At 35.4% G+C, this 19,222-nt stretch overlaps 1 protein-coding gene across 4 annotated transcripts in view; it reads left to right on the top strand.

Annotated features, from left to right (window-relative positions):
- hdac5 (histone deacetylase 5) overlaps positions 1 to 19,222 on the top strand; it is a 237,519-nt gene that overhangs the window by 103,943 nt on the left and 114,354 nt on the right. For 3 of the 4 annotated variants that reach the window (XM_052038493.1, XM_052038494.1, XM_052038492.1), the window contains exon 1: positions 1,274 to 1,424. In XM_052038493.1, the coding sequence (XP_051894453.1) occupies positions 1,274 to 1,424 (151 nt within the window). Of the gene's footprint in view, positions 1 to 1,273; positions 1,425 to 19,222 lie in introns of those variants that run through there. The other variant, XM_052038495.1, reaches the window with a different exon arrangement.

Genomic DNA, 19,222 nt, shown 5'->3' with positions numbered 1-19,222 from the left:
TTTTCTCCATTTACATTCTTCCAAAAGCATAGAGTAAACACAAGCTTTACTTGTGATTTATTTATTAAATATTCTTGAAGAATTTTAAACAAATGAAGTTAACAAATTCAAATTGATCAAGACAAGCATTGGAATTTGGAATGCTCAGCAGCATGTTTAGAAGGCACACTAACCCCATTATAGGTTAATGGTTAAACGTGTTGATATTAATTCAGGACTTCTAGAAAAACAATATAATCCTCCTGTGGGTTTAGCAGTTGTTTACTTTTATAAAAACCACAAAAGAAGCCTGCAGTCTTCCACCTTGTTTTAAATTGCCACACACTTTTGAAGTTTGACACTTCAAGTATATGAAGAGATTTCCCTCTCTCCTCTCCACCGTCTACAACCCCAAAGGAAATGGCTCCTGTTAGGGTTGAAATATAATATCATCGGAAAGCTTCAATGAAACTGTAGAATCCAGAAGAACTATTATTTATATACATGTTTGGATCTGACTGATTTTGATGTTTGTTTTTTTTACACAAGAAAAATATAAATTAACATTCAAACACATTTTAAATTACATCAGTTTTTTCTATATTACATCAGAGTTTTGCTGTGTGTTTATAGCTTCTGTACAGCTTTCCATTAATATTATTGTATTTAAACTGAATGCACAGTAAAATTTAGTTACTCTTGATAATAACATTCATGTTAAACTGTGCACGAGCTAGGAAATGGTATTCTAACACTACTGATTGGTTGCCTGTGTTTGTATGCATGTTTCTTGTTCCCTGAGCATGCATGACCTATTTATAGCTGACCCCTCCTATCATTCTATTTCAGTCTGCTTCAGGCTGTATTATTGTTAACTTGTATGTAAATGTGCTAGCTTTTATTGCAGTAGGCAGCTTATATGGTTGCTTGCGTTCATTGCCAGTGAGAGGATTAATATTTTCATACTGAACAGTACCTGTCAGTGCATTTAAGGTTCCTTTTTGGTAAAGGGCTTTCCCTATCTAGCCACGATGGTTGCATGTGTCTGACTAATCTCTTGCTCAAAGGAAGATGACTGAATGTTTGCTGTAGCGGCTGAAAATCCCAACGTTAATTAGGATGTTTGTTCCACTGTGCATTTCGCCGGGCTTGACTATGTTAAAAGAATCTGGGGATTTTTATACACTGCTTCCAGCAGCAGCATTTAGAGGATAAGACTAAACTCACCAGCTTAGAAGTTTTCAAAATTGTTGGTAAAGAAGATCTCAAAATTATTGTGTTTGATGACTTTGCCATGTTACTGAAGCCCACAGTGCCTCGCCTGAAAAAGATGTTACAGACTATATATGAAACTGAATCGTGTTTTTCCTCAGATGGTGTATCTGGACGAGAGCAGCCCCTAGAACTGTTGCCACAAAATCGGATACACACCATGCCAACCTCAGGTAAGCAGAATGGTTCGTCCTTTGGTATCTGCAAAATATTAAACCAGGCAGTGTTAATGATGGTGATCTCTTTTATACCAAATATACTACAACATAAATTATGTAACAATTAATGACAGATAACTTCTCAGAAATGTGTTGATGAAATGCAATTTTTAAAGTAAGTTTTTATACCTAAAGTAACTTCATCACATTGTTATTGCATGCAAGTGTTGGTTGATTTACTTTTAAAGGCTTATTGCAGGAAATTGATTTTTCAGTATGACCATAATTTTTCAGGAATTTGTTATTGGTACGATTGTTAAATGGTTCTAACCTTAATTTTTTTGCAAGTGGTTATTTCTGGGACCTGTTTATTCAGCACGTGGTGGTTATCTGTCAGCACTAGATAGCTATGTGATACCATACTGCTTTCTGAGGTATGCCAAAGCTAAGAATATTGGGATATTTTTAGCAATGGAAACTTAAGCTTCTTAATGCTGCCAGCACAGCTTTAGCAGTTTAAAACAGTTTGTTAATCCAGCTTCTCTCATTTTAATTCACTGTAGTTATGTTTAGCATGTTAAATGGATGACTGTATGTTTTTTGGACTTAAAATATAGTGTTGAGGCCCTTGGGTAATAATTCAAGACACAACGTTGTAGCAAAAAGGGCCATAAATATTTAGGGTTGCTATGCTGATAATCACATTTAATATTATGTCAGCACACTATCTGTAGTGCCTCCCCTTTTCTCCATATTGTACTAAAGTTGAAAATGTCTGATTTGAAGGCTTTGTCAGAATTAGGGCTGTACATCTTCATGTTCTCTGTGCAGTCCTACTTTATGCTTCAGGGAGCAACATTTCCTGTTAACAGTGTAGTATTGCAGGAGTCAATTTTCCTTTCTTAGTACTTAAAGACAGTATGAAACCAATCACTTGTTACTATTCTATATTCATATACAAATAAGTTGTTTAATTTTGTGTTAATTTTGCTTTTAGTTCAAGGGACATTTAACCATAAGTCGACAATAGCTGTAGTTTTAATAACAAATGGCACTGCTACATTTAATTTTTAATTTTTTTTTAAAAATGCTTCTGTGATTTTAAAAATGCCCAAGATAAACAAAACTCAAGTTCCTTCCAAATTCTCTCTGTAATTAAAAGCAAATAACATAATTCAGTTGCCAGAGGTTGAAGAAAATAAATAGAACCTTGCAACAAGAAAAAGTTAAACAATGTACAAAATAAGATGTAAAATCATCAGAATAAAACAAAATCATAATTAATATTAATTAACAGATCAAAAAGACTTTTAGGATATTAAAAGTAAAATAGCATTGAGCAAAAGATTTTAAACTGTTTGATAGCTTATTGGATTCAACAAAGTATGAAATGAAATTTAAGAAATACACTAGTTCAGTAACTTTCAATAAAATTTCCAGCTTTGAAAGTGGTCAATATCATGGCCAGCAGAAATAATGCAAAATAGTTTCGAAGTTTAAAGAGTAAACATATAACCTCTTCAAAAGCAATTAAAGGCTATTTTAAATTTTAAGCTGAATAAGCAAAAATTATTTGGCTACAAACAACTTCAATTTCCATGAGCAGTATGTTTTTGTTTTGAACTTCTGTTTCAGTTTTTCCCACTCATTTGTATTTTATTTCTGTCAAGTTCCTTGCATGCTTTAACTGAGGCTCGGTGTCCTCTATTTGTCACTAAATGACTTTAGATATATTGCTTTTCTTTGGTAAACTCATTTATTCCACACCCAAGTAGATAACCTGCTCTAATCTAAACAGGAAGCCTTGGAGATGCAGTAATTCTGCTGTTTTGTGCATGGCATACTAATTGGCTTGTCATGGCAACCACAGTTCTGCAGACCTTGCCAAGTCATTGGGATTTATTTCAGGATGTTTGTCCTTGAGCAAAAATATTTCAACCAACTCCATGTCTCTCCGCCCCCTCCCCCTGCCCCCCCCCCCCAACCAAAGGAACTGTGAAGGCTCTTTACGAAGTTTGTCAAAGGTGCACATAATAGATTGTTATATACCTAATTATTTCATTTTTAATAGCTTGCACATTGTGCTGCTTTTGAAGATTGTGCTATTCATTTGAGGTTAGATTTTCTAGGTTGCACATACTTTCAAAATTCTTTGCTATAATTGGCAACTTATTGTGAGCATATTAACAAGCAAAATCTAAAGGTATTGCAACCCTGTTTTTAGAGAGAAGCAAAACTTTGAACAGATAGTTCATACTGTTATATTGATAGGGGATAAGTAGCAAAATTGCTGGGGAATATCCTTATGTAATATGCTAATTTCAGACAAATTATTGAAGCTCAATAATTGTCAACATCATTTTGTTTTAACATCTGTGTGCCACAATATCTTTTGAACTGTAGAGGTTTCTTATGCAGTTATATGGAGGTGACAATTTACAGATTTTGAACATGATTTTTTTTATTGGCTAGCTAATTAGTGAACATACTTTTTATAGGTTTAAAAATGAGCTGGCCAGTTGTATTCATAGACTGCTAAGTTTTTTAAGTATTTCAAAAAAAAGACTTGCATCATCAGATGTTAAAATAATTTTGTGAACTTACTGATTTTTGTTTATTACCTTGTTTTTTTTAATCATCTACTCTTTCATTTATGTGGTTTGTCCTACCTTTATTCCTCTGACCTTTTATTCATGACTTCTCTTTTTCATTATCTAATGTTTTTTCCCTTCAACACTTAATGCCAGAATTATTTTTGTTCATGTTTTAGATGGGGGACAGGTCATTCTGCCCAGATTACAGAACAAGCATGTCTACTTTGTGTATAGGGTGTACTGTTGCAATTGAACTGTTTTCATTGTCATTGATAATTGTGATCAAGACTATCAATGTTTTAAGTGGCACACTACAGTATTTTTTAATTCATCCCTTCTCTGCTTGCCACCTCTGGAGAAATTTTACGTAATTTTAGTTTTCAGGTACATTAGTGCATGGTGGCGATTATGCTAAGTGCATACACCACTGGAATTGTTGAATATGATGAAACGTAAAAGATAATCTTCCCAACTATTTCTTTCATGTTCACAAAAGTTTCAATTTTAATCCTGATTGAAGTTGTGTCACTAAAGAAAATTAGTGATGGTTAAATGATTTTTTTGTGTATGTAAAGGACACTTTTAAATAAATTTCTTTGCTTGATTGTAACAGTGACCACATTTACATAAGGCTTTGTGCTTTTATAAGTTTATTCTGTAAAATTGTATGACATATATCGTTCATTTGACAGTGGTCTTTGTTATTCAGAACAGTCTCCGCTAATGATCAATGATAATTTGGTAAGTTTATTACTATCTTGCAGAATTGAGATTAAGTTACAAATATTCTTGTAGTTATAGCTTGTTTCTACAGGAGTTGTAACATTAGTAGGAAACAAAATAGTAATCATGGAATAGACGTAATGGAAGTGAGTAAATGATAAAACGAAGTGGATACTTTAGATCAATGTATTAGCGTTTTCAAGCTCTGATTCAAATGTGAGGTAGCATTTGGAACTGGTTAAGGATGTTAAGAAAGTAGGTATAAACTAAAAATAAAACTGAAATTGTCATAAATTTTAATATTCCTTTATAAATCTGTGTAGACTGTGAAGGCACCCAGACTGTAAGATCTATTGAGCCTAGATAGTGAATTCCTAGAATCTGCATTATGGTGGTTTAGCAGTAGTGAAGTGAAATTTCTAAAGCTCCATCTAGAGGTGGAAAAGGAACTGTTGAATTAATTATGTCACAGAGCTTGTTGCTGCTTACTTCTGATTGAGCATTCCTATTGATGCACTATGTGTACCTCTGGTGGATTTTTGTGGGCAAAACTATTAGTATTCTGCAGCAATATTTTTTATTTCTTCTGTTCCTTTTGCAGCTCCTCCTTTAGTTTTCAGCTCCTCTGTGCAAGTAATATAATTCTATTTTTCAACTAAGTTGCAATCCTGAAATAGTGGGAAACACAGAATGCTGGTACCATTTAAAAAAAAAGGATTGTGAATAATGTACCATTTAATATAATCATCGATGTTGTCCGAATATGTAATACTTGTGCATTGATGATTGCAGACCTGAAGCCACATGAATGCAGAGCTTAAAACGTGGAAAAATTAAATGGCATTTAGCACTTCAAGACAAATGCACTTAGGTATCAATACATACAAGATTATATATCGTTACCTGATCAAGATATTTCCTACTGGGATCAGAACTTCAGTCAGATTAAAAAAGGACGACATTTGAAGAAACTGCGAATGGAATTGTCTTGGGCTAAATTGCAGTATCTTCTAATGACTTTAAAATGGTATTTTTGGGTGGCCCTGATTCTGTTTCAGAAAGTCCTATAAAGATCATGATCTTCAGTTGCAAGGTTAAAATAAAACAGTGTTCTCAGATTTCTCCATGTAATGCTGGACTGTGTCATTTCAATGTGGCATACTGTAATGATCTATTAAAAGTTCTCACAGCTACCTATATTAACTTCACAGCTGTGATCTCTGCAGCCAGCTTAGTGGAAGGGCATGTGACAATTTCATTTGAATTCTTTCAATTATGGGGGAGTGTTGCAACATAATGAATGGATGCTGTAATAATGTCACTGTTGGGGGGCATGCAGATGGTAGCAGGTGGATGGGGTGTGGGAGCTTGCTCCTAGCAGATTAGCAGCATCTAGATAGGTTAGTAAAGAACAATGCTAGCAAAAAGTGCATTCTTTTGTGCTTGCAGCCACAGACACTTTCCAGTGTTATAGCAAGGTGTTCCTGAAAGGAAGTTGTCATGGAGTTTCTGTAAGAAATCTGCTGCCCATGAATGTAGTTATTGAATGCCTGTTCTGCCTGCTCTTCTGGATGGGAGGAAATGCAAATGAAGTCTGCTGTTCCTGAATGTGGAGTTTGAATGAGCTCCCATTGCAACAGTGAGCATAAAACTGTAATGATCATGAGCCTTGGAAGCTGAGAGTGACAGTGGCCTTGACCTCCACAGGCAAAATTGGGCTTATCGGCTATTTGAAATTGAAAGCGAGTCACAGATCTTGGTAAGGACAAAGAATGCAGTTTGATGTTGGCCTTCTAAATTCTGCTGTTTCAAGTGAAATGGGGTTAGTAAAGCCTGATATTTAGTGAATAAATAAGAATCATTTTCCGGAAAACTGCAGTTAAAAATCATACTGGATTTGAATTCTGGGCATTGCATTATGGTTTATATAATTTGGAGGAATTTCATTATGGAAGAAAGGTGTTAGCGTAAACTAAAATCTTTTCAAAAAGTCAGGAGTGGAATTTCCTAATGTGTGCTATGACACACAGATATGAACAGTAAATTGCTCTGCTCCATGTTGTGACTTTTTTCAATTGCAAGGTACATTTTTTTTTAATATATACAAAAGAATTTGGTATTGGTTTATCATTGTCACTTGTACTGAGGTACAGTGAAAAAATTGTCTTGTATACTGATCATACAGATCAATTGATTACACAGTGCAGTTACATCGAGTTAGTACAGAGTGCATTGAGGTAGTGCAGGTAAAAACAATAACAGTGCAGATTAAAGTGTCACAGCTACAGAGAAAGTGCAGTGCAGGTAGACAATAAGGTGCAAGGTCACAAGGTAGATCGTGAGGTCAGAGTCCATCTCATTCGTATAAGGGAACCATTCAATAGTCTTATCACAGTGGGATAGAAGCTGTCCTTGAGCCTGATGGTATGTGTCCTCAGGCTTCTGTATCTTCTACCTGATGGAAGAGAAGAGAGAATGACCCGGGTGGGTGAGAGCTCTGATCATGCTGGCTGCTTCGCCCAGGTAGCACAGGGTAAAGACAGAGTCCAAGGAGGGGAGGCTGGTTTCCATGACGCACTGGGCTGTGTCCACAACTCTTTGCAGTTTCTTGAAGTCCTGAGCAGAGCAGTTGCCGTACCAAGTCATGATGCATCCAGATAGGATGCTTTCTATGGTTCATCAATAAAAGTTGTTGAGTGTCAAAGGGGACATACCGAATTTCTTTAGCCTCCTGAGGAAGTAGAGGCACTGGTGAGCTTTCTTGGCTGTGGTATCTATGTGATTTGACCAGGACAGGCCATTGGTGATGTTCTCTCCCAGGGACTTGAAGATCTCAACTCTCTCAACCTCAGCACTGTTGATGTGGGCAGGTGCATATATACCATCCCCTTTCTGGTAAATCATTCCTGAAATGTGCTTTCTAGGAGTCCACAGATGTTAATATACAACTGAAATCAGAATTATTTGAATTTTGACTGTAGTTTTTCAAGTTTCAATTTCTAAAAAAGAGGCACTTTAATTGAAATCTAAAAATGTATGGTTTTGTATTATATTTTATAGTACATAATAGTGTGCAGTGTTGTTTCATATGTAATGGATTTGATCAATCACTCAATTTTTTATGTGATTGAAAATTTAAGCTAACTGGGGAAAATTACTTTGTGTATTCTCTGTTCCTGACTCTGACTTTCTAACAGTTGCACTCTGGCTAATTCCCCTATTATCTATTTGGCACACACCTTTAGCTGGGGCTCATCTGCTTGTTTCACCCAGATCAATTTATGATGTGTTTATGACAGTTAATTAAATGTAAACTTACTGTAGTCTCCTAATATACACTAGGGATGGATGAAAATAGCCATTCAGTCCATCAGAGCCAATCCTTTTCAATCCTGTCAAAATCTAACATTTAGATACAATTTTTTATATTTAATCTTTGTCTCTAATATCACCCAGCTTATTTTTTATATAATTACTCATGAGTTTTTGTTTAGGGCTATCTTCCTGTTGTATCTATTTTAAGTTTTACTTTGCCAATTTAAATCATTCCAATTGCATCTCTCACAAACTGTGGAATAGTAACCCAGATGATTTGATGCCCATGCATGTGAAAATGTAAAACTGCAAGTAAGGGATACAGTTTTGATTTTTCACATTTATTGTTTATCAAGCCCCAAGTATAATAGTGTTTCAGTCTCTTGGCTCCTACTCAGTAGATTGTGGGTTCAAGTCTCATTCAAAAGACCTGAGCGCAAAAGTCTAAGCTGACACTCCAGTCAGGTACAGAGTAAACACCACAGCTTGCAAGTGCCATTTTTCAGATGAGATATTAAACCAAGGCCCTAAGTGTTCTCTCAGGTAAACAAAGGATCTCATGGCACTACTTCAAAAAGCATAGTAGTAGTTTTCCTGTGTCCTGACCAATATTTTTTTCCCAAGTAAGGAACACTAAAACAGATTAATCAACCTTATCCAAATTGCTGTTTGTGAGAATGTGCCTAAGTTGCCATCCGTGTTTCCTACATTACAACAGTGACTATACTCAAAAATACCATACTGTAAAGCACTTCAGGATATCCTGAAGCTGTCCAGGTCTTTGTTGTTCCATTTTTCCTCCTTCGGTGAAATGTTCGCACTTCGGATCTCTGACCACCAAAGTTTGACACAAAATCTCCAATTTTCAAGGGACCTTCAGGTTAATGTCCAATATTCTGTTAATTAATCAACTTGTTTTTTTTTTCATTCCCTATATACTTTAAATGAAGTGGTGTTCTCATGATCGGCAATGAACCGGTTCGGCAAAGAAAGGATCAGGAAAGAAAATCGGTCAAGCAATAGTATAGGCTATACCTTTCAGAACAGACTTTAAAAAAATATGTTGAGTGATCATAAATATATGATATGAAAATGGTCACAAAGGATGCAACACAGCATTCAGAACAAAGAGAATTAACTTGCAAAGGCTATGACGAAAATTTTATAAGTAGTACAAAATGTATGCATCACCATTGATACTGTCCCTTGCAATAAATTATCAGAACAAGCTAGTAGGATCAGCATGTTCTAATCAACATCTGCCAAAGGTTCATAAATATTGTGCTAAATGCAATAGCGAGTTCTAATCACTGGTACCTACAATTGTTTGCATCCATAAGGATCTGCTAGATGGGCACAGCAGTGGGATGCCAATGACCATTCTCATTCATTAATGATCTGCTGCATTATTCATTTATGCTCAAGACCTCACTAATATATGCCCTGTACTGCATTCCAAAGTTGGAATCAGGATGTCTATCCACAGTGGGCTCAGTCGAACCTGTGCTGTGGCCAAGGCTTGGGAAATTGAGAATAAAGGTGTGAATATTGGTAGTCAAGATTGGTTGCTCCTGCGACAGCATGTCTGAGTGGTCTTGCAATACCCCAAGACTAGTTGCCTGTAGAATGATGTCATCCCATGTATTTCTGACATGAAAATTACTTTGAGGTGCATGAGGACTCATACCAGGAAATGCCAGAGCAATAAGAAACAACTCAGAAACAGTCACTCAGGAGAAAGTAAGAATTTTCACTTACTAGCACTGGGGAAGAAACTCCCAAATAGGATTGAATTTTTAGTCACTAGTTTTGTCAGCTTATTACTGCCAAAGGTGATTTTTGACTGCCATGAATGAGGACGTCTGCATTTTGTCATTTTTTATTATAAATTTTAGCTTTAAAATGGGAACTAGATTATCTCTGTTCCCTAATCTTGTTTTCCTCAGGCTCCTGACCCTAACTCAAAAGCAGATTTTCACATGCAAAGGTGCAGAATATGAGCAGATCTGTATTTTGAAAATAATCGTGTGTTGGTGTCTACTACTTTACTGTCCGTCTTCACTTTCTTTTATTACAATTTTGTAGCACTTGTATCGTTTTTGTTTAGAATCTAAAGTACTGCATCTGGATACTTGTTGCTCTACTTGGACTTCTGTATTTGCTCAAAATATTTTCTGGACTTTCTTTTCAAAATTGTCTCTTTTAAAACAACTGAAATTTCCAAACTCAGAATGAAGACAAACCAAAAACAAAATTGTGTTTTATACTTCTTTTGCTATTGTTGTAGAATATTTAAAAAGCTCAGTCTCAGCCAAATGTGTGAGCTTGATCTTTTTGGCCACAGCTGAACTGAATCCAATTTAGATTAAGGAACCTGATTGTGTACAGTGTATCCACTTTCTCAAAATGGATTGATAGAATATTTTGTTTCAGTTTTTGGGCAGTTGGCACCTTCAAACAGCTTTGAAATTCAGGAGGACAGATTTTGATAGATTTGAAGTAAAAGAAGTTATATTGGGTGTGTGTATGCAAAGAAATTTTGTTCTGCTGTGACCATCCTTGTGTTTTATAAACTTGAGAAAAAATGAAAAAGTACATGAGTACAAAGTGCAAGAAAAGTTTATGAGATAAGTTACTTGGGAGAGGAAAAATGCAAAAGAGAAGAAAAGACAGACACAAGAGGTTGCAGATGCTGGAATCTGGAGTCAGAAAAGACAGGCATCAGAGTGAAGACAGTATAAGGATGTGCAAGAATGAGGCACTATTTTATTTCTGAATTTTCCTCTGCATGTATGTACTAGACAGAAAAGCAGTCTAAAAATATAATTTTTTAATCTCCCAATAGTACTGCTTTGTAATCAGTTATATGCTGCTGTGAGCTAGACATGATCATGTAACTATAGTTTATATTCCAAAAATGGGGCTACTGCATAATATTGTTTATTTCGTGGCCAAGTAGGAAATGACTTTTGAGACTGGGATTTGAGCTTGGTTCTTCAGAAGTCCAGAGCAAACATAATTGGAAAATAATATTTCCTCATTTTAAAACTGCTTTTGGCTAAAATGTTTGCCCAAAGCATTCAAATCCTGCGGGCATAAATGGGAGCAAGTTTCTCAAGGTAAAGCATGCAAAAAATCATCCAAGGAGCTTTTTGCCTAATGCAAACACCAGCTGATGAAGTCTTACTTGAAAAATCACATTCTTGAAACTTCTAAATGGCAGTTTGATTAGACATCAGGAGACGCTGCATAATATGAGATAATATTCTGGCTGCCTTTTTGGATACTGAAGGATGATGAATTGTTTTGCAATGGAATACAAAGCTTTAGATTACTGAACTTCTACATAATAGTTCAGGCAAATGTGGAAATCAATTAGTTTTGATGATGTGATAAACCACTCTCAGGATAAAAATGTTGCTGGCAAGGCCATCAATTATTTCCATCCCAAATTAATCTTGAAGGTAATGAAAGACCCTTATTTTCAACCATTACAGTAAGTGTGGTAAAATGGCTAACACAAGTCTATTAGGTAGAGAAGCAGAGTTTAGTATATTGTTACAGATTTCTTGGCATGTTAATTTCAAATTTTCTCCTGGTCATTATTTTCCTGAGTATAGCCTTTTCCCAATATTGGATGTCTTTTGGGAGCCCAGTGTAAATGAGATCTCCATTAACTATGCTATTTAATAAATATAATTTTATGCTATTGTATATCATTCATTTATAGTTAAATAATTTTACATCTGTTTATAACCTTTGTCTTTTGTAAAAAATTATGGATTCTGTAAATGCAACATCATTCAAATTTCTCGAACTTTATCAAGCCATCTAGCTAGGTTATCACAGCTAATTAAATATCTTAAACTAAACCAAATAAATGAAAAGCAACCAAACTTTCTTCAAATCTGGTGAAGCTCTTCATTTTCAGTTCGTGTACAACTGGCAATCAAAAAATTAGGTTCATCTTTCTGTTTTGCATTCACCCTCTAGGAACTGAGTTGAAACTGTATAAATTGATTTCATGCAGGCCTTTTATGGTCAAGATAAAGTAGACCTTTCCTCTCATCAGTTTAAGTTGCATCTAACTCTATGGCGTGGTTGCAAGATCAGAAGAGCTGATGGTGTATTGATTGATGTAAAAAGCCAAGTAAGAAGCATCATCCATGATGCACTTGAAGTTGTTGTTACAAAGAAGGTTATGATGTTCGTGGCCTTGGAAATGCTAGTGAAAGTGTGAATCTGCTTGTCAGTGGATGAAGTTTCTTACAAATACTTGATGTACGTTGGCAGTGTAGCTTTTTGACTTATTGGATTTACGTTGTTTATATTTAGGTAACTGGTGAGAAACAATGACATTATGTTTGCACATGTGAATACTGCTCAGGTTTAAGGTTTACAGTTTAATTAGTTCATAACTGATATTATTTAACATTTCCCCAAAATACTGACAGCAACTTGGTATGAGAAGTTGTGAGGTAGTGTCCAGCCACTCAAATGATAACCTGTCACGTAAAGATGTGTAGCTTGAAACAGCAAGCAAATAGTGAAAGGTTTGTATTTTGCACCAACCCAAGAAAATAACCTTTTTTGCACATCTGTTGGTCAAGGCAATCTTCTATGATTATAATTGAAATCAGTATAACTGTTGTGTTTAATTCTTTCAATGTTGTTCTACAAAACATAGATTCTTTATCTCTTGCATTTCTATACAAAACGAATCAAAGTCCCATTTTTCACTTATGATAACTTTTAAATGTTACTAGTTTTCCATTTATTATCATAATGCTTGCTTATCCATCCAGAAAATTTTAAATATTTTGTAGACTTTGCATTGGTGGTATCTTTCCAGGGACTTGAGGTGCCTCGTACAGGTAGTCTAAATCTCAGAAGTATATAGAATCTACACAAAATTTGTGGTCTGCTGGGCAATAGTGATCCCTGTACACATGTATGCTTCTGAGACCTGGTCTACCTAGAGTAGCCACCTCAAGTTCCATGAATACCAGTCTGATAAATAACAAGATAATAGTTTGTTAGTAATTTTTGTAGTTAGTTGCTGGCTAAAATGTATTGGAACTGCCTATAGTTAAATAGGTTAGAAAAATAAATAGCAGCAGTTATCAAATGAGGTGATCTCCTGTAATGGTACTTGCAGATTGAGATGTAAATCTGATGAGGATATGTGATGCAACTAAAAACTCAAAAGTAGTGGGGTTCATAAAAAAAAAATCAAATGATGATTCATAGGAAAGCAACCAACGAAGGCAGCAGCAATATTCCCTGGGAGCATTTTGGAGAATATTTTTCTTATTCATTCACCAGATGGCAATGCCAATATTTATTGCCTGTCTTGAAATGAGGAGCCATTTAAGACTCAACCACATTGATGAGTCTAAGTCACACAAAGGCTGGACTGATTAAAGGTGCCAGATTTCCATGTTCTGATGGACTTTAGTGAACCAGATGGGTTTGTACAACAATATGGTAGCTTCATGGTTATAGCTGTTCAAACCAGCTTTTATAAATTCCAGATTTAGTACCTTGAGTTTAAATTCCCTAGTTCCCCTGGTGAGATTTGAACTTGTGTTTCTGGATTAGTGGTACAGGGCTCTGGCTGCTGGTTCAGTAATTTAATCACCATAATACCATACCCTAGCACCTCCACCACAAACAGCAAAATCACTTAACTTTTACCAAATAAATGACTAGGAATGAGCCTTTAGTCAAGAAGATTCCTTTGTCTCCTGTGAATCATATATTACAATTTGTGATTAGTTGTTAAATATAGCTGCACATACTTGAACATCAAAGATTGCAGATTTTGAATTACAGAAGACTCAGTACCTATTTCTGGGAGCTGCTTTTCAACAATGAAATGAAGAGAAAGTTTTGTAGATCAAGCCTAATGACTCTTAATGTGATGTGCCCTTTGTAACTAACCAACACTAATTTAGGGAGTTTTATTGCGGTGTTGCCCAGATAGCATGCAGCCTTGGCCAGATGTAATTTTGCTAAACAGTAAAGGAGTAAACAAAGTATAAGAATTTGTTATTCTCATATGTGGTGTATTTTTTGTTTATGTAAATAAGTAAGAATACAGAGCAGAGATTATAATCTTAATATTGTCAATTGGATATTTTAATAGTGTAAACTAATTTGAATAGAAATTATTCTTGTGCGGAAAAGTTTCATGATTTACATGGGCATAATTCTGTGAGCTGCATGGATTTAGCAGTTAAAATGTGATGCATTTCAGATTTGATTTACATTAGTTACAATATTAGTTTCAAATATATTAAGATATATTAATATTAGTCGAATACTTAAACATCTATCAACACTTTTCTCTGTGTTCTTTGCCAGTTTTCTTCCCCTCCGCTTTCCAAAGATGTTGACACCATCTCTGAGAGCAGATGTCAAAAAGATTTCAGAACCTAATCAAAATTACCATTCATATGTGTTTAAAAGCTGATCAGATGTACAAGGCATATCAGCCAGATTCAGTCCTATACTTGAGTGATTTATATGAAAGATCTTTGAGTAGGTACACTTGATAGCAGTTGAGATCATGCATGCTGGATAATTTTTTTCCTTTGCACCTATTGTAACATACTACTATGCCATAAACCACATGTTATCAACCAACAACATGTAGCTGATGGCTGAAAAGAAGATTCTCCCTGTTTGCCTCAGTTCTTCACTAAATTGTCTCAATCTTTCAAAGGCTTCCATGAAAGTATTCAATTGCAAATATACTTGATACTTTTTCATGCAGTGTTTTGAGAGATGTGGAAAAAATATTTTTATGAAATAGTTTTAGAGAGCTGTTTTCAGAAAGGCTAGTTTATACTAAAAATATGTAGTTGTATTGGTATAATAATAGTTACTTGGAAGCATTATACTTAAAATTTTTTAAAAAGTGATTTTGAAAATATGTTTACTTATTTTCATTCATATTGAGTTTTATCCCCCCCCCTCTGTTTCCAAGTTAATCACTTTATCCAGATGATCCATTGCAATGACATTAATTGAAATGTAAGATGCACAAAAGGCACAGTCGCTATGGATGTAGGCCTCTCTTTCATCACTTATTTAATGATTAATTTTTGTACATTATGTTAAAGGAAAAAAAATACATCGTCATTCATCCATTGTAGTCTGGATACTGTGGTATCCACCCATTTTTTCTGAAAATAAAAAAAAGAACTAATTTTGTGTGGCTTTTTCTGGAACATCTAATGTACCAACTATTTCATAGTGCTTCATTATCCATCACTGTTTGTTTCTCTATGTATCCGTATATATCAGTTTTCACCAGGACCACTTGCCTCCAGACATTCTCACAATTTTGGTCCAAATAAGGACCAAAGAGCCAAACTGTAGAGGGGAGAGGAGAGTGATTGCTCTTAATATCAAGGTAGCATGTGATCGAGTGTGGCATCAAGGAGCGCTGGTAAAAGTAAAGTCACTGGGCATCAAGGGGAAATCAGTCCTATGGTTGAAGTCGTACATTGCACAAAGGAAGATGGTTTTGCTTGTTGGAGGTCAATCATCCCAGACCCAGGACATTGACACAGATGTTCTTCAGGGTGGCGTCTTGGTGCAGCCATCTTCAATTACTTTAGCAATGACCTTCCTTCTGTTATAGAATAAGAAGGGGAGGATGCCTGCTGATGATTACACAATGTTCAATTCCATTCGCTTCAGCAAAGGAGTAATCCATGCCTGCATACAGCAACACCATGACAGCATCCAAAGGTGAGCTGATAAGTGGCAAATAGCATTTGCAATGCTAAGGTGCCAGGCAATGACTACCTCCAAGATGACATTCTAACCACGTCCCCTTAATATTCAATGGCATTGCATCACTCCATCCCCGCATTCAACATCTTGGGGTTACTGTTAACCAGAACTTGTAGTTTAGGCAGTTCCAGTAACACTGGAGTGGCCTGATGCCATCCAGGAGAAAGCAGTTTGCTTAATTGGCACCCTTTCTGCCACCCATGTGCCATCTACAAAAATACACTGCAGTTGCTCTCCAAGGCTACTCTGATGACCTTTCCAAATGCATAATCTCTATCATCAAGAAGGACGAGGACAGAAGATGCATGGAAATACCACCACCACAGGTTCCCCTTCAAGCTGTACACCATCCTGACTTGAAAATTTTAACACTGTTCCTTCATTACAGTTTCTAACTCTTAGAATTCCCTCCCTTACAGTGTTATGGAAATATCTACATCAGAAGGGCTGTCATAGTTCAAGGAGGTGGTCCACCTCCTCAAAGGAAATTAGGGTTGGATAATAAATGCTGACCTTGCCATTGATGCCTGCATCCCGAAAAATGAATGAATAGTTGAGGGAAGGATGTCAATAAGGACATCAAGAAAAATTTACTATGTTTACAAAGCTTCAGCTTTGCTATCAGTCTGAACAATCAGAATAGTCTTCAGTGTAAGGCAGCTTGTCTGGAAGGTTGTAAGATTGTCTGGACATTGCTGTAGTTCATCAATGCAGCACTAAAATGTAGTGTGTGAATTTTGAGCCCTTGACTTCTGGATTCAGAGACAAGAATGCTGTTGAGTTGAGCCAAAGTAACCAGCAATTATCAAATTTTCTTCCAAAAGCAAAATGTAAAAACAGACAAAATTGACACATTAAATGTTAAGTGAATTGTACAGCAACACTTGCTTGTCTTGTGAAGCTGATTAATTGCAGTTAATCCTTCATCTAATTCTTGATATGTCTTGAAACAAAATAGATAGTTTAGGTCAGAAGTGAATGTTTGAAATTAACAGTGCTACACATTTTTATACATCACGTCTTTTGCAATGTTTTCCCAGCAATTGTGGCTGTAATTGCAGCTGGCTGGCCTAAGACAAACTTCAAATAAATTTCTAACAGGGTGGCTTGTTTAATAGAAACTGAGAGAGCCATATCTTGGATGTATTAAAATTTAGTAGTTCTACCATACAAATGCGGCAATCTAATTTTCTATAATAGAGGGTCATATGGAGCAGTTGTTGTAACTGTTGACAACATAATAGCCCCTAAGCAAATCTGGTACTCACACCTGTGGTCTACTTGTCCCCTTTGACTTTTCATGATTACTTCAGACTACAATTACTGCATTAGGAAACAAAAACTAATGTGTTTTTTTTCAGTTGTGGTACCATTTTAATTTAGTTTCAGTACAGGTTTACAGTAATGATTCCGAAAGTGGAGTGCAGCAGTTAGAGAGGTCAAGGCTGGGAGATATCTGCTATGTACCACAATTTGACCTTCTGAGCTGAGCAATTCTTTTGAAGCTATTGGGTTGGTATCACAAAAAAAGCATTAAGTCTTATAGTCACATGTTTCAGGGGACCTTGCAGCATCATGACCTGATCTCAAGATATACTGGGGTGATTATCTTCCACCCACCTCCAAAAAAAAGTAAACTTCAGTTCATTGTCAATCTATTTTGTTGTTTGTAATTGCACATTGCTTGTTTAAGTAGATAAGATTATAATAAAATTGACTGTCCTACTGTTATATTTGGACTATTAAAAATATTTACAATCTCTAGTCTTTACAATTTGCAAACTAATTTTCGGAATTCCATTCAAGGTTAAAACTTACATTTAGGAAGTATGGTTATTCTAATAGAGTGATTATCTCTAGTGGTATTAATTCATCTTACTGCATTCCTTTTGGAGCAGAAAGTGACATTTTGGAGTAGAAAGTTAAGCATTTTCTTTCAGTACTGTTGCTTGTATCAATCATTCCAATCTAAAGTAATTAAGACTAGGGTGAAGCTCCCTATATCTTTAAATCGATTCTGATATTATGTCCTAAGTTACATCCTCAATGGTATTCTCCAATGAAATTGGTGTGAAGTTTTCTATTTCCAATTGTAATAATTATTTCTGTGGACTTTCAATACCAACTGAATTGAGCTTCAAGTTAAGAACTTTATAGTTATAAGGAGAAACCTTTCAGCTCCAGTTGATTGCAAATTTGGGTGAAAAATTAGTGTTCTAATTCTGTATTACAGAGAGTCTTAAAGTAATTTTTGAACATTTGAAATTAACATGGTTATTTTTAACAAAGTTATCTTTAAGTCTTGAACAATTAATTTTTTCAAGAAGTTGGTACCAAAGATTTACTTACTCTGGTTCTGAAAAGCTAAATTTAACTTCAGTAAGAGATGTCACTAACCAAAAGCACTTCACTGTTAGTTATGTGCTAATTATTAGCTTTTGCAAAGTTTCCACTATAACTCCTTTTAAAAAAAAATTTCCTCAATTTATCTTCTCGGTACTGGACTTTATCTCCTCAGGTCAGCACCTTAGTTGCTTCATGCTAGATCTCTTTTTGAAAAAATAATTTAAAAATTCTTTTAATAAAATCTTAAAATAAATTGTGACAATTATATTTGCTCTTTAAGTATTTATTATATTACTGTCTGTTATGTTAGTTGCATGGGCAATTATTGATTTCGTAAGCAGTTTTTGCATGCTCTGTTGCTCAGTGCAAGGAAATAATGGACAGAATTCAAATTTAAAATTGTGGTTTTTGTTTGAGGATGGAACTTAAATGATATTATTCAAGTAAAACAAAAGAAGAGCTAACAGTGTTCCTTTGTTGTTTTGTGTTTCTTGACATTAACCTGCCTGCTGAACTATTTTCATTTTTTTGTCTCCTGTCTGAACAATGATTATTATCCCATCAATAGATTTTGGTACACTGTCCTCCTAGGCTTCTGTGATTCTCAATAAACCAAAATAGAAAATGCTGGAAATACTCAGCAAGTCAGGCCACATCTGTAGAAAGAGAAACAGCGTCAACCTTTCGGATCAAAGACCTTTCGTCATAACTGGGAAGGAGTCAAAGAAGCTTGTTAAGCTGGGAGTCAAAGAAGCTTGTTAAGCTGCACGGAGGATGAGCAAAGAGGGATGTCTCTGACAGGGTAAAACTGGGGTGACCCTGTGGATAAGCTTATAAGCAAGATGTAAACAACCTCCTAAAAAATTTCCTCAGTTTATATCTTGAGCCCTGACTGCTTCAGTATTATTATTTTGGGTGATTTAGGTGATTGTCAATAGCTCAGTATCTTCAAATTAAAGGCATTAGGGAAATTACTATAGGTTCTTGCAGCATAGAAGGAAGCCACTCAATTCATCATTCCTATGCCAA

This window comes from Pristis pectinata, chromosome 25 (genome assembly GCF_009764475.1).
Source record: "Pristis pectinata isolate sPriPec2 chromosome 25, sPriPec2.1.pri, whole genome shotgun sequence".
Classification (NCBI taxonomy): Eukaryota; Metazoa; Chordata; class Chondrichthyes; order Rhinopristiformes; family Pristidae; genus Pristis; species Pristis pectinata.
This window is presented reverse-complemented; position numbering and strand designations above follow the sequence as displayed.